Genomic DNA, 16,777 nt, shown 5'->3' with positions numbered 1-16,777 from the left:
TGATTGAGATATAGGAAACTGAGTGGTGACCTTAGAAGATTTTAAAATTTGTAAAAAAATTATGATTGGATTAAAGGACAGATTTTTTTTCCAAGGGCATTGATCTAGAACAACATGGGAAAGGTGAAAGGAGAGAGGGGAGAAGTTTAAAGGAGACTTGATGGGTATGTTTTTCACTCAGAGGATGGTGAATATCTGGAAGACACTGCCAGAGGAAGTAGTGGAGACAGATACTGCAATGTATAAAAGCATTTGGGTAAGAATTTAGATAGGAATTTGGATAGGAAAGGAGCAGACGAATACGCGTCTAATGGAAGCAAATGGGATTAGGTAGGTAAGTATCTTAATCAGCATGTATAAGGCAGGCCATAAGAGGCAATTTCTGTTCTGCTCGGCTCTCTGATTCATCTAAGGCAGTGGTTTTCAAACTTTTTTTTCCACTCACATGCTGCTTTAAGTATGCCATTGGTGCTCTGTGATTAGTAAGGGATTACTTAAAGTGGTATGTGATTGGGGAAAATAAGGTTGAGAACCACTGCTTTTGACTCAATTATTACTGAAATAAGTTGCTTGAGAAAAATTACCATTGGCCCATTTCCTTTGGAGTTATGAAACCATGCACATAACGAGTCAATTAGGTATAATTAAAACAGTGGTTTTCAAACTTTTTCTTTCCACTCACATTCCACTTTAAGAAACTCCTCATGTATGGCATAGGTATGTGAGTGGAAAGAAAAAGTTTGAAAACCACTGATCTAAGGGAACAAGGAAATAATCCAACGTGAGACTACTAATTGTTAGCTTTGAGCTCACTTTTCATGATGGTATCATGAATTTCCCAGCACAATTTTTTTTAATTTCAAGGTTCCTTTATTGTCCATAAGCACACAAAATATGTTGACTTTTCTTTGTTTGTAAACCTTGCCTGTTGGACAAGATGTTCTCGAAGAGAGAATGAGGTGGGATTGCAAGAAGCAGAAATAAATAATCAGAAGTTGAACACTTTTTCTTCTGTATGATGGTATGCTGCTAAGCTGTTACAGAGAGCTGTTCCTATTCAAATTCTGTTTTATAATTGGTAAAAGATCTTGGTTGAGTTTTTAATTACAAATTAATGAATTCGTTGGACAACTATCAGTTTCTACAGTTGGAATTCAACCTGCTTGATTTTGAGAGAGAAATTCTCAGTTGGCTTCTGATGTTGATCACACTTCAGAGTTTCTTATCCTTCCTCCCAGGCAAACAGACATGTGCATACTTCAGGTAAGCTGTCACAATACCCACAGTTTAATAATTAGCTGGCACCAACCTTTCAAGGGTATTCATAGGAAATGCATCTGGATTTGATAAAGAAGGATTTCTGAGGAACTCGGAATCAAAATTTATTGTCATGGAACATGTCACAAAATTTGTTGATTTCCGAATTGTGCCCTACTTTTAGCCAGCACTTTCAGGAATAATTGAAGCAGAGGCGGGGGGTGGAACTTTGTTAGGAAGGTCATAATCAGAATTTATTGTCATGAACAAGTCATGAAATTTGGTGTTTTGCGGCAGCATCACAGTGGAAACGTTCATATTATAAACCATCTTACAACAATAGTTAGAAGGAAAATAAAAATAGTAGGGCACGAAAAGTAAGGCAGTGCCTTTGGTTCATTGATTATTCAGGAATCTGATGGCAGCAGGGAAGAAGCTGTCCTTGTTCTCCTGAGTTCTCGTCTTTCGGCTCCTTTACCTTTTTCCCAATGGTAGCAGAGTGAAGATGGCATGGCCTGGGTGGTGGGGATCTTTGAGGATAGAAGCTACTTTTTTGAATATTTTACTTAGCAATTTTTAAACAACAGTGAATACATTTCTTTCAATAAAGAACTTTCAAAAATCATACATGTGGTATACAAAATCCCCCTTTCCCTCCATCCATCCCTCCCCAAACACCTAAAAAAAAAATGGGGGAAAAAAAGAAAATAGAAGAGAAAAACTGGAGAAGGTCAAGAGGATAAAATATATTTTGTAAAGTTTTAAATAACGTCATGATGCTGGAGGTTGCCAAAAGATGGGGTCTTCAGAAAGTTTTTTTTAAACATTCATACCCACATTTTTTAAATATCCATGCCATATTTTTCAAAATGTCTGATATTTACTTCGTAAATTATAAGTAATCTTCTGAAGTGGAATACACCAACGAAATTCGGCATGCCATCTCTTCATCCAATGCTATCTACAAATTTACACTTCCTGGAAACTGCTAAATCAATTTGTACGAATTCAATAATTTACATCATTAATTTTAATTTGAGTCTTATAGACCTAATATTACCCAGTAGAAATAACATCAGATCCTGTGGGAACTTAACCCTGTTAATAGTTCCAAAAAATCTGCAACTTCAAACCAGAAATGTTTAACTTTAGGACACATCCAAGTAGGATGCAGAAATGATCAACCTCATGATTGCATCTAAAACATGAATCTGATAAGAAAGGGTTCAATTTTTAAAAACATTTTTTGAGGAGTTAAATATAACTGATGGAAAAATATTGTATTGAACCAACCTAATGTAACATTAATAATTTTTGTCATATTATGTCTATTTTGTAATATTTGCCTATTTAAATCCATTTCACATCTTAATCTCTACTTATGAATCCCTATTTTTGGTACTTTTTTAAAAGTAAATTACACATTACAGAGATAAATTTATTTACATTACTATTACGAATCAATAATTCCAATTCACTCTGACGATGTAATGTCAAACTCAGACGTATCCTATCAATCAAAAAAGCCTTCACCAGATAATAACAGAAAAAATGTATTATTTGGTACATTAAATTTATTCTTCATTTGTTCAAAAGTAATAAATCTTCCAGCTTCAAAACAATCCCCTATTCTCTCAATACCCATCCGCATCCAAGACCTCAAAGGCTACTTTTTTAAGACACCACTTCATGTAGATGTCCTTGATGAAGTGAAGTCTGGTGCCTGTGATGTTGCAGGCTGAGTTATCAACCCTCTAGAGTTTTTTTCTTGTCCTGAGAGTTGGCCCCTCTATTCCAGGCACTGATGCAACCAGCCAGAATGCTCTCCATTATACACCTGTATATATTTTCGAGTCTTTGGCGGCATACCGAATCTCTTCAAACACCTCACAAAGTATAGCTGTTAGCGAGACTTCGTCATGATTGCATACAGGAAGGATCCTCGGAGATGCTGACACACGTGTATTTGAAGGTTTTGACCCTCTCCACAACTGAACCCTCAATGAGGACTGAGTCATGTTCCCCTGACTTCCTTTTGAAGTCCACAATCATCTCTTTAGTTTTACTAACGTTGAGTGAAAGGTTGTTGGTGTGACACCACTCAAAGGCTGACCTATCTCCCTTCTGTATGCTTCCTCATTGCCATTTGTGATTCTGCCAACAATTGTGGTGTCATCGGAAAATTTGTAGATAGCATTGCAATTCTGCCTAACTACACAGTCGTGGGTGTATAAAGAGTAGAGCAGTGGGCTAAGCACGCATCCTTGGGTTGCTCCAGAGTTGATAATCAGTGAGGAGGAAGCGTTGTTTCCAATTCGTACTGACTGTGCTCTTCCTATGAGAAAGTCAAGGATCAAAGAATGTCAAGGTTTTAAAGTACAAGGGAATCTTTTTCTTTCTTTCTGAATGTTTGCAAGTTCCTGAAAATATATGTTTAACTGGATTCCCAGAAACCTTTTTCAAGATGCTTGTGAAGCACAAAAGTCTGCAGATGCTGTGATTGTAGTAAAAACACAGAATGATGGAGGAACTCGACAGGTCTCTCAATATCCATAAGAGATAAAGATATAAAATCGATGTTTCGGGCCTGAGTCCTCCTTCAAGGTATGAGTAAAAAGCATGCAGGAGTCTGAATTAAAGACTGTGGAGGGAAGAAAGGGCAGGTGGAGGAGTACAGATCAACAGACAAAAGGTGTTAATTGTTTATGAAAGCAGCACATGAGAAAAGAACGGTGAAAATTGACTGGGGGAGGGTGTTTGTTTGGGGCTCTGTGGAAGCAGAGTTAGGGGAGAGGAAACAGGGAAAAATGGGAAGGAGGCTAATGAAATCCTAAGAAGTCAATGTGGAAGGGTGCCCATATGGAACATGAGGTATTCCTTCAATTTGTGGGTGGTCTTATCCAGGCAGTACAAGACCATGGAGAGATATGTCGGCAAGGGAATTGAAATGTGAGATCCCCGCTATTGCTGCTGATGGAGCAGAGGTGCTGAGCGAAGTGATGTTCCAGTCTCATCCAGTCTCTCCGGTGTAGAGGAGACCACAATGGGAGCACCAGATGCAGTAGATGATCACTACAGATTCACAAGTGAAGTGTTGCTTCACTTGGAAAGACTATTTGTGCCCCGAATTGCAGTGATAGAGGAGGTATGGACCAAATAGCAGTAAAGGTGAAGATATGGGGTCTCAAGCATTGCCAGACTGATACCATCCGCAAAATGGAAGAACAAAACTTCGTATTGTATCTGGGCACCCATCAACCCTGTGGCATTAACATCGACTTCTCAAGATTCCGTTAGTCCCCATCCCAACCTCCCCATCTTTCCCGATGTCTCCTTTCCTCTCTTTCCCCCCCCTCCCTTTTTCTCTCTGTCTCCTTTCTCTAATTCTGCTTCCACAAAGCCCCAAACAACCCCCGCTCCCCAGTCAATTCTCACCTTTCCCCTCTCCAGTATCCCATCCAATTAATGCCTTTTCTCTGTTAGTTTGTGCTCCCCCTGCAAATTCTTACCTTCCCAGCCTTTCATTCGGGCACCTGCCAGCTTTTTACTTTTACTTTGAAGAAAGGGTCAAGGCCCGAAACATTGTTCATATATCGTTACCTCTGATGGAGGACCTGCTGAGTTCCTCGACATTTCTGTGTTTTTTTTTCCAAAATACTTACCAAAGGTCATTAAATTGCAATTGCATAACCTTCAATAAAGAATCTGATTTTGTACTTGTAACTTGGGATAAAATGGTTGTGTTGATGATGGAAAAATACAAAAGCCCAAGTTTTAGATGTATGATAGCCACGTCATGATTTTCACAAGGTTCTTTTGAAAATACTGAGAGGTGTCTGGAATACATAAAATATTAACTTTGTCTAACCTCAGAAGCTATTGTCTGGGATTTCAGCACAAATAATTGCAGTCCTCTGTATGAAATCTGCCATATTATTCTCTTTCTAAAGCTTAAATGACATATTACATTTAATAATTAAACAATTTAATTATATCAAGTCTTGATACATATCCATTAATGACCATTAATCTGCTAATTGGAATCCAGAACTGAGCAGGTTATCACTGGCAATAATGATGCTTATAGGATTAAAATTTTGGCAAGGATGAGTATAGATAATTTTTGTTTTGAATGCATGTAATTTTTATCTTTGCAACTTAGTATTATTAAATAAAGGATTTCTCCCTTTTTATGTTCAAGCTAGCTGCATCTGAGAGCATAATGAGTTAAAATTTCTACACATTTATTGAAAGATTTGTTGACAGTCAATCTTTTACTCCTTGGTGCTTAGCTTCGGACAGCAAAGTCCTGATGTGTGCTGCTGTGTGGAGGATGCCGAAGGAATTGGAATCAGGCGGTCATGAATCTCCTGATGATTCATCAAGCAACCCACAGACCTTAGAGCTGCTTTGTCACCTTGACAACACGGCCCATGGCAACGTTTCATGGTAGGTCGCTCAGTATTGATTTAAAGGATTTCAAATGCTTTCTTCAGGATGGAACTGTGTGAATTTTTTAATTGCAACGTCTAAACAATAAAGAAATCCTGGGGGAGATAAAAGAAAAATATTCGGGGGAAAAATAAGACACAATTAATTTATGAATGCCAAACACTTGTAAACTTGTTTAATTTTATTCAAGTAATTTTCCATCAGTTTTTATTTTGCTCAGTTTATCAAGTGTATTAACTTTATTCTAATGGGCAGAGGATCAAGGTGAATGTTACAGGGGAATATGAACATTAAAATTTGAAATTATGAGAGTAAATATTTCCAAATATATCTCACAATAATTTATGATATGCTTATAACCTAAATCTGTTTATTTCATTCATAAATCTGGTTGTTATAATTTACTAATTATGGCAATCTCTGAAAATTTTGTTAAAAGTTTAAATGCTTTAACTAGTTTTTTTTTAAATCTGATTTTCATGTGTTCAATGAAAATATAATTTTTAAAGCAATCAATATACGCACACTTTTCAATATGCATGCTTCTTGGAAAACAGCACCCGCAGAAGCCATGACACTCAAAGTGGTTCTGAAATTGGCAGATTTCCTTGTTGAAGCTCCATGCCTTTCTCACACAGGACACAACGCAGCCACGAAATGCCCTTTTTTCCCTTTGTGCCACACATTCAACATGACTTAGATAATGTCTAAGGTGTGTTTGCAAGCTTCAAGTAGGAAGTGCATGAGACAACATTTGTAAAAGTGATTTTGTGCTTGTGCAAAGCAGCAAAGTGAAAGCACTACTTTTTAAGATAGAGCATTTGCTCCACAGAAACAGGGACAAGCTGCTGCCAGCCAGATTAGAGTATTTATGGGGGTATTTCTCTTACTCCTAAGTATAATGAGATTCAAAGGATGATATTGCCCTTCATCATTAAAGTGGTCTTGTCTATTAACATGTTTCCAGCTATATTTCAAGATATTGCAAGGCACAAGGTATAGTTGCAGTCCTCCGTTCAAAACAGGTTATTTGAGGAGGTTTGTACACAACATTTTGTTTCCTGCTCTCTCTAACGAGCAGACAGAGTGAACACAAATGTTTTGCATATATGGCATCCTTCCAATCATGATTTAAGATTGACTTGCTTTGTTCTATTCATGAAAGAGAATTTGTTCCAGTTTGTTAATATATGGCCATAGGCATGCTGGTACATGCCGATGATAATGGAAATAGTTAACAAGTTACTGTTCCTTCATTTTGTCCCATCCTCTCTGATGTACCATCAAAGACTCCAAAAGACTGAAGTTGAGCAAACTCATAGGCTTTTATTTGCTATAGAACAAAGACACGTCCATGCTGGTCAACTGTCCAGCACTGGGGAAGGGGCTTTGGAAAAGTCACCTTTATTCAGGAGCACGTGAGAGAGGCCACAGGTACACTCGGCCAATGGGCGTGCACAGACAGATAAAGGGGTGAAGTGGTGATGCTACAGTTACAAATTAGCTATTTCAGGTAGTCTGGTTTTTTTTTGTGAACATTGTAATACCGGCTGCGATTGGGGCGTAGTGGTGGGGTCCAAGGCTGTCTGGGGTACCTGTGTGCAATTGTCGGTGTTGGGCCGATGGCAACGAGTCTGGTGTATCCTCTGTTGGGGTGAAGTAATGTGCCATGGCCCTGGTGCATCGTGGGTGACTAGGAGAGAAGGGGGGTATGGTGTGATCAGTGGAGGTCTCCAGAGCCCCTGAGGGCACCAGATCCCTAATGGAGACAGCGTCCTCATGCCCATCAGGGTACACCACGTAACATATTTTGGATTGGTGTGGAGGAGGTGAACCCTTTCAACCAGAGGGTGAGACTTAAGGCTCCTCATATGCTTCCAAAGTAGGGCCAGCCCTGGGGACATGCTGCCAGCGTGGTCCCTGTCGCAGATTTCCTGGGAAAGGAAAACATACGTTCATGTGCTGTGGCATTCATAGGAGGGACCTGATGGAGTGGAATGCCTCGAGGAGGACCTCTTGCCTGTGGGAGACTGGAAGGCCCCAAGACCACAGGGCCAGGAGGATGGCCTTCCAGACTGTGGCATTCTCCCACGGGGGTTGTAGCTCGTGGTCCTGCTCATGGCAATGCCTCTGGCCAGCAGGTACTGGCGCAGATTGCTGCTCATGAAAAGGACTCCCGGTTGCTATGAATACAGCTAGGGAAACCAAATAGAATAAAGAGATGACACAGGGCCTTGATGAGTGTGGCAGCGATCATGTCAGAGCAGGGGATAGCAAATGGAAAACGGAAATACTCACCACAAACATTGAGGAAGTACACACTGTGGTCCGTGGACAGCAGGGGTACTTTGAAGTCAACACTAAGGCATTCAAAAGGGTGGATGGCCTTCATCAACTGCGCACTGTCTGGCTGGTAGAAGTATGGTTTACACTTCACGCAGACCTGGGAGTTTTTGGTCATTGATCTGATCTCTTCAATGGAGTATGGCAGGTTGTGGGCTTTGATGAAGTGGAAGAACCAGATAACTCCGGGGTGGGAGAGATCATTATGAAAGGCTTGTAAACGGTCAATCTATCTGCTGGCACAGATCCTGCAGGATAGGGCATCAGGTGTCTCATTGAGTTTTCCAGGCCAGTACAAGATATCGTAATTGTAGGTGGACAATTCATTTCTTCACCGCAATATCTTGTCGTTCTTGACTTTACCCCGCCGCTGATTATTGAACATGAATACAACTGCACATTGGTCAGTTAGCAGGGTAAGTTGTTTACCGGCCAAGTAGTATCTCCAGCCGTACCGCCTCAACAATAGCTTGGGCTTCCTTCTTGACAGAGGAGTGTTGAATTTCAGGGCCTTGGAGAGTACAGGAAAAGAAAGCAACTGGTCTGCCCCACCCCTCATTAAAAGTATCAGCCAGAGTAAAATCTGACGCATCGCTTTCCACCTGGAATGGGTGGATTCATCCACAGCGCGCATTGTGGCCTTGGCAATATCTGCCTTGGTGCGGCTGGAAAAGGTGTCAGAGGAAAAGAGGTGGCTTTGACGAGGGGGCAGGCCTTGTCTACATAGTTAGGGACCCACTGATCACGGTAAGAGAAAAAGCCCAGGCACCTTTTCAGGGCCTTAAGGCTGTGGGGTAGGGGAAGTTCCAGGAGTGGGCGCATGCGGTCAGGGTCTGAGCCAATGATTCTGCTCTCAGTGATACAGCCGAGGGGCAAGCAAGGCAGGTTGTGTGAAATATGTACTTGGCCATATTGTACATGAGATTGAGGAGCTTGGAGGTTTGGAGGAATTTTTGAAGGTTGGCAGGTCACAGCAGCATTGTCAAGATACGGGAATGTGGCCTGCAGCTCGTACTGATCCCCCATGCAGTCCATCTCAAGAACGAGACTCCATTGGTGATGCCGAAGGGCACCTGCAGAAAGTGGTAGAGGTGGCCATCTGCCTCAAAGCCAGATCGTTCATGATGAGCAACTGGAATGCTGTCTGTGTGTGATGGGGGGAGCTGAAGGGTGGGTGGAATGCAGTGGGCGATTTGAGAACTGCTGGTTACATATAGTGAGGGGTGGATGGGGCTCATCGAGCTCCATCTTCATGCTTTTAAGGTGACATTGAAAATCAAGTCTCCCAGTAGCACGGCAGCACAGAGCTGCAACATTACCAAAAGTTTAAAGTCTTTATAGTCTGTACCCCATATGGTTAGCGTCACTACACAGTAGCCACGGACATCCACCGTATGTGACCTTGAGGCCAAGGAGACCTTTTGGTTTATTGGCCTTACCGCAAGGGAGTGGTGCTGCACCATTGTCAGGATGAATGAAGCTCTCCGTGCTCCCACTATTGAACAAGCAACTCATCACATGGCCGTTTACCTGAATGTGCATCATTGATTTGGCGAGCTGATGCAGGCTGTCCTGGTCCAATGTGATGGAGGCTAGTGTTGGAGCGTGGCTTGTCACTGCGGTGGAGAGATTGCGTGCTGACTCGGAAGATGGCAGTGTCTAAGATGGCCTGCACACAGCGCTGCTGAGTCTCAAAGATGGTGCCCAAGATGGCAGCCCCCATCACTCACACGTGGTGTTACTAGTTCCTGGCAATGGCAACATCCAAGATGCCGGCCCCCACGGTCCGCACATGGCACTGCTGGGAAGGGGTTTGGATCTACACACCTTAGCATAGTGTCCCTTCTTCCTGCAGCTGGAACAGACTGTGTCTTTTGCTGGGCACATTTCCTTGAGTGTTTGACCAGACTGCAGAAGTAGCACTTTGGTGGTCCCAGAGTATGGCAACTGTGGTTGGGTTGCTGACGGAACCTGGCGAGGGTGGTAGAAATTGTTCGCGGAGTACGCTGCCACAGTCAGATCGTTAGTTGGGCAAAGGGTGGAAGCACATCCTAAGATGGTGGTGTGCAGGACAACCACAAGGCGGCCACATTGTCGGTTGAGTAGGCCTCCATATTCTGAAGGGCCTCCTCCTGCGTACAAGCCAGCTCGACTGCTCTCGGCAGGCTGAGCTCCCCTTGCTCCAATGGTCTTTGGTGGATGTAATTCGACCTGATCCCTGCAATGTAGGCATCCCTGATCAGGTCTTCCGTGCACTCCACAGCCGTCATGACCTTGCATTCACAGGCCCTTCTGAGGGTTTGCAGGGCCCGGAGGTGCTCAGCGTTTGACTCCTTGGTTTGCTGCTTTCGAGTCGACAAGGAAGTTAATCTTTTGCAGGTACTAACCCTTTAGAATGTCCATGGCCTCCTGATACGGCACAGTGTCTCTGAGCATCGAGTACACCAGGGTCCTATCCTGGGATTGCAGAACCTGTAATTTGTCAGTCTCTGACTGCAGGACGGCTGAAGATGCCTGCAGGAATGCCTCTAAACAGCTAAGTGAGAGTTCAAAGTTGGTAGATGCCTTGGGTGATTGAGGGTCAATTTCCATCTTCCCTGGCTTCAGGATCTGCTCCATTATCAAAACTACAGCAAATGAAATTACTGCACTGTCAATGACTCCAAAAGACTGAAGTTGAGTAAATGATAGGCTTTTATTTGTTAAGGAACAAAGCCACGTCCATGCTGCTCGACTGTCCTGCACTGGCGAGGAACAGTAATTTTTATTCAGGGGCCTGTGGGAGGGGCCACGGGTACAGTCAGCCAAAGGTTGTGCCCAGACAGATAAATATATCCATATAGTGGTTTACCACATTCTCTTCCATTTATGTTTCAACCATCATGCCAACTCAAGGATTAACTTTTAAGCATCTGGAATTAACTCATGACATGATTTGTCATCCATCTGATCATCTAAGGCAATGTGAAAGCCATCCTATCACAAAGAATATTACATAAAACACTTGGGCATGATAAAGCAATGCTTCTTATGTTTGTATTACAGTGAAGCTCTGTTGTTCAGTTGTGAAAATTTGTATATATTGGCAAACTGCTCATCTGAAGCATGCAGGAGAAACTGTGGATTTGGAAGTGAAGGAGTTAGAACAGCAATCGGAGAAGGGGAAGGGAAGTTGCAAGATTTTCAACTGCATTCTGCCTGGGTTCTACTAGTTTAAATTATTCATTACAATACGTTTCCGATTAACTGAAAACCAATCAACCGAAATTTTGAATATCCAAAAGCTTTTTTGGGTGAGACATGACGGCACAATTTGAAAAGAGGTTGAAAGAAATTTTATCCACCGTACTCAAGTTGGGCGACACAGGGAATAAGTTTTACAAAGGAAACATTTGTCCAAAGGTTTGAAGGAAAGGAGAGCACTGATTATTTATTAATTGGCATTTTTTGGCCATGATTTATTGCATCATTGTGATAAATTGCATTGCGGCATTCTCAGAATTTGAACTGAATACTTCGCTCTCACCCCGCTCACTTGCCGTGCTGGGTTCGCTGAAATTCTGCTGGAGGACAATTTCTCTGCCATCTCGCTACCACTTATAAGTGAAGTGAGACCTTGAGCTCCCAGGCAGGATTGGTGACAGCGGTGGGGAGTTGTCGGGGATCAGCAACACCCAATACAAGTTTTCTCCTGATGCTACTGGGCTGCTTTAGAGAAAATTCCCGAATATCCGGAAAATCCGCTTAACCGAGGTAAGTCTGGTCCGAAGCATTTCAGATAATTAGAAACAATACTGTACTAACTTCACTGATGGCAATTCACTAAAACTCCTTACTGATCACCTATAACTTTTCTTTCAGGCACACAAGAAATAAAAGCTTCCAAAAAATTAATTCAAACCAGCAGCAATCATTAAATGCAGTAGAATTAAACTAATCCCTTTTATGTATTCCCACAGTTTCTGTATTCTGTCTAGACCTCTACCTCTCCTTGTCTCCATTGCGGTATTTCTGTGGCAATAGCAGAGCGGTGGAAAGTTACCTACCCTCAGTTGAGAAGATTAAAAATAGCCTTGCAGAACAATCTCAAAGGCTCAAATGAACCTAGCTTGCATAGGAACATCGAGGCCTGAGCTTCAGAGGTCTGGGTGCCCTAGTAAAAACATGGGCAACAGCGGAACAGAAATACTAAAATCCTGACAGTGAACTCAGCTTTGTTATATAGTTGCTGTCACCTCGATGCTCTTGTTGATCTATATGGTAACTAATTGTGTCAATATGATGAATTTCCATATGAAAAGCATTGGCCAGAATTGTGATGGCAGCAAGAGGAAACTTTCAAGGCATTGCCATGTGGTTTCATAGTGTGAAAATCTTTGATTGAAACATTGGCATTTTTCATGTAATATTAGAACATAGGTGCTTCATGCTTGCTTTAAAGAGAATGTGCTCTTAGTTCAGGCTGTAGGCCTAAGCTGGATACTTGTTCTTGACATTGTTCAGAGAACTTCAAGCAAGAATTTCTTCAAGCAGCTTCATAAAGTCATACATTGTGGTAACAGGTCATTCAACCCAACCTATCTATCTATGCTGAGAAAATATGTCCCACCTACACTCCATCCTACCTGCCAGTGTTTGGCCCATATCCCTCCAAACTGTCCTGTAGTTTGGTTTGTAGGTTAATTGGACCCAATGGTGTATTTGGGTGGTGCAGGCTCATGGGCCGGAAGTTCCTGACACTGTGCTATTATCTCTAATATTCAGTAGCATAAGATTAAATTACAGTCTCTTTGCCATTTTCTATCTCTCTTTAATCTGACCAGAATGGTTTTAATTTATGTATTTGAGTTGGGGAAGAGGAGAATTGAGTTCAAATGATGGAGAAGAGGAAGGAAAATGAACAGTTGCAGTTCTTCAACAAAAAGGAATTGGTGTGGTCGCAATGAAATCAAAGGAAGATTAATACAGTAGGGTAAATCACTCCCATCATCTATTCCTCTAGTACTGCTTGTGATCTTGTTTTAGTAATCTTCCACAGCAGATGCAATATCACTGGCTCTCCACTCAGCTCTGGATCACCTGGACTACAGCAACACGTACATCAAGCTACTCGTCATCGACTATACCTCAGCTTTCAACACTGTCATATCCTTATTGCTGGTCAATAAACTGCAAAACCTGGGCTTCTGGATCCTCAACTTCCTCACTGGAAGATTACAGATAGTATAAATCGAAACTTATCCTCCTCACTGACGATCCATGCAGGAGCACCTCAAGGATGTGTGTTTCATCCACTTGCTACACACTTATGACTGTGTGGTAGGCACAATTCAAAAGCATCTACAAATTTGCTGATGACACCCCAGTACCCCATCAATGTACGGGAGGAAAATAGAGGGGTTTCACAACCTCAGCATTGCACTCATCATTCGCAAAGCCAAGAAACTGATTGTGGGGTTCAGGAAGGGAAAATCAGGAGAATCACGAGCCAATTCTCATCGAGGGATCAGCAGGGGAAAGGATCAAGAGCTTCTTTCCTGGATGTTAACATCTCTGAGGATCTGTCCTGGGGCCTCCCTGTCGCTGCAATCATGAAGAATGCTCGCCAGCGGCTTTACTTCGTGAGGAGTTTGAGGAGATTTGGTATGTCACCAAAGACTCTTGCAAATTTCTACAGGTGTTCCGCGGGGGGCATTCTGACTGTTTGCATCACTGTCTGGTATGGAGGTACCAGTGCACAGGGTGAGATAAGAAATCTCACCCTTGATGAGCTCAGCCAGCAACATCATGGGCATCAGTCTCCACTCCATTGAGGATACCCATCAAAGGCAGTGTTTTAACAAACCACTTCACTCTGCTCCCATCAGGAAAGAGGTACAAGAGCCGAAAGACGAACAGCCAGCGGCACAAGGACAGCTTATTCCCCTCTGCCATCAGATTTCTGAATGGACTGTGAACCGCAGACATTACCTAGTTTCCTCTTATTTTGTTGCACTTATTTATTTATTTTTAAATATAATTTTATAGCAGTATTTGCAGCTGTAACGCTGCCACAACGCAACAAATTTTGTGACATGTTCCCGATGATACATTCGGATTCTGAATCTCCTCTGAATAACGACTCCAGACAGTTCTTTTTTTTAAACCACTATGTTGTTAGATATTTCCCTCCAAGGAAAAAGAAAGCCAGTCAATGAGCACCTTACAATGCAAACTGAGTGGTGTAATTCTGGTGATTTGACAATTCACAAAATTTAGTGTTCTGCAGCAGTACCACAGTGCAAACATTCATATTATAATCATTTTACGACATTACATTTAAAAAAAATCGTCGTGCACAAAAAGTAAGGCAGTGTCTTTGGATAATTGATTATTCAGGAATCTGATGGCAACGGGGAAGAAGCTATCCTTGTGCCATTGAGTGCTCATCTTTAGGCTCCCGTACCTTTTCCCTGATAGCAGCAGATTGAAGAGGGCATGGCCTAGATGGTGCGGGCCTTTGAGAATAGAGGCTGCATTTTTAAGACCGCCTGAATGGAGTGAAGTCTGTGATGTCGCAGGTCGAGTTAACAACCCTCTGGAGTTTATTCTTGTCCTGAGGGTTGACGCCTCCATACCAGGCAGTGATGCGACCAGCTAGAATTCTATCCGCAGTACACCTGTAGAAGTTTACGAGAGTCTTCGGTGACGTGCCGAATCTCCTCAAACACCCAACAAAGTATAGTCGCTGGTGAGCCGCCTTTATGATTGCATCAACATGGAGGCTCCAGAACAGATCCTCAGGTATGCTGAACACCCAGGCATTTGAAGTTCTTGACCCACTCCACTACTGAGTCCTCAATGAAGTCTAGGTCCTGTTCCCCTGACTTCCTCCTGAAGTCCTCATTCATCTCCTTGGTTTTGCTGACGTTAAGCATAAGGTGGTTGTTACATCATTCAATGACTGTGGTGTCATTGGCAAACTAGTAGATGGCATTGGAATTGTGCCTGGGCACACAGTCATGGGTGTATAATGAGTAGAGGAGTGGGCTAAACATTGCATCGTTGGGGTGATCCCTAGGTATGTTTCAAATGGAAGTCTATACTGCGCAAATGAGTGCTGGGGAAGAGGAACATTTGAATCGAAGGACTGAATATGGATCATTAGAGATTATTTTAGATGTATTTATCACCAGATGAGGTTTGGGCATCCTATTTGAAGAGTGAACCTAAACCATGGTTTAATTTCTGACATTGCATTCTGGGTTTTGGAGTAACCTTCCTGGCACTGATTGACACGACTCCCTGCTCCTACTTCTTCCTTGACCTTTGTCTAAAAGCCTGTATTCTGTATCTTTCACTGACATCTCCAGTGTACTGTCAGAAAGCCTTGGCTTAAATTTATAACCTTTTATTTAAGTATCAGAGGGATTAGTTTTTCAAATGATTCCCATGACTTGCAGTAGCCCGTATATTTGGCTCCCTAATGACCTTTGCAGCTAATGAGCAGTTCAGGTGATGCTGGGGTGCAAGCAGCAATCATATAAAGCAGCAGGTAGCTGCAGTTTAATATGCTGCTGCAACATATTGAATGGGAGTGGGTTAATTGTGTCGTATGATCTTTAAGGTCTTAAGCAATTTATTTCCCAAAATAGCTCTTTCTTCATGGCAGTGTACTTCCTTGTGATTGCAGTCTGGCTGCCTAATTCCCCCAAATAATTCTGAATGTTTTCTAGAAAAATAATCAACTTACAATTTTATTTCTCAGCTACCTAAGATTTTTAACTCCTAAGTCAAAATAAAATCACATTTTCCAATTATAAATCTTCAGTTCCTTCATTGAAGTTCTTTTTATCACACATAGAAGCCTCAGCATGCATTTGTAGGATGCTTATGGCTGATTTTAAAATATACATCCTGATCTGAACCTTATTTCACTAACCTTGGTAACAGTTCATCCTCAGCACTGGTGAAATATCTAGTATTGGTAATGTTTTGAAATTACTTCATTTGAGAACCTTCATTCAGCCAACAGTACGTGTATGGATTTAAAAAAATGATTTTAAAAAAATTACTTGTAATACTTTGTTCACAATTCAAAAGATGGATTGTCAAGCAGATAAAGAAAGTTTTCTTTAAGTAAATATGTTTTGCCATCAAATTAATTTTTGAAGGCAATAACTTTTGTTGCATTCTGTTATTTCCTGCTCCATGTATTAGGTTGCACTATTGCCTCGGCTTTCAGGGTTGTTGATTCAATCTTGATTTTAGGTGGTGTTTGTGTAGAATTGGCATATTTTCTGTAACTGTGTTGGTTTCCACAGTGTCCTCTGGTTTCCTCTCATTCCAAATACAAGCTGGTAGGTTATTTTGACATTGTAAATTCCCTTCTGTGCAGGTAAGTGGCAAAAGAATCTTTAAGAGGAGTACCCGTGAGAAGTAAAAAGATGTTGTTTATAAGGAAATAAGGATGGAGAATGGAGAATGATAGGATCATTCTGGGATCTGAATGGCCTCCATCTATGTTGTAACTAGTAAGTAGCACAATTACAATAATCAGATATAGAAATTAGCACAACAAATCATCAGACATGTTCTGATGGATTGTCACACAATTAAATGTAAGAGTTCTATAGCCCACCAGGTCATTGTTGACCATCAAGTACCAGTACCTATTTATTCCAATTGTATTCACCAGCACTTGGTCATGTGGCTTCTCATGCCATAGCAATTCAAGTGCACGTAC

The 16,777-nt window shown here is 41.8% G+C and overlaps 1 protein-coding gene across 3 annotated transcripts in view; it reads left to right on the top strand.

Annotated features, from left to right (window-relative positions):
- Positions 1-16,777, top strand: part of eipr1 (EARP complex and GARP complex interacting protein 1) — a 109,410-nt gene that overhangs the window by 54,610 nt on the left and 38,023 nt on the right. For all 3 annotated transcript variants that reach the window (XM_069886197.1, XM_069886198.1, XM_069886199.1), the window contains one exon: positions 5,550-5,706. In XM_069886197.1, coding sequence (XP_069742298.1) covers positions 5,550-5,706 — 157 coding nt within the window. The remainder of the gene's footprint in view (positions 1-5,549; positions 5,707-16,777) is intronic.

Source organism: Narcine bancroftii, chromosome 6 (genome assembly GCF_036971445.1).
Source record: "Narcine bancroftii isolate sNarBan1 chromosome 6, sNarBan1.hap1, whole genome shotgun sequence".
Lineage (NCBI taxonomy): Eukaryota > Metazoa > Chordata > Chondrichthyes > Torpediniformes > Narcinidae > Narcine > Narcine bancroftii.
This window is presented reverse-complemented; position numbering and strand designations above follow the sequence as displayed.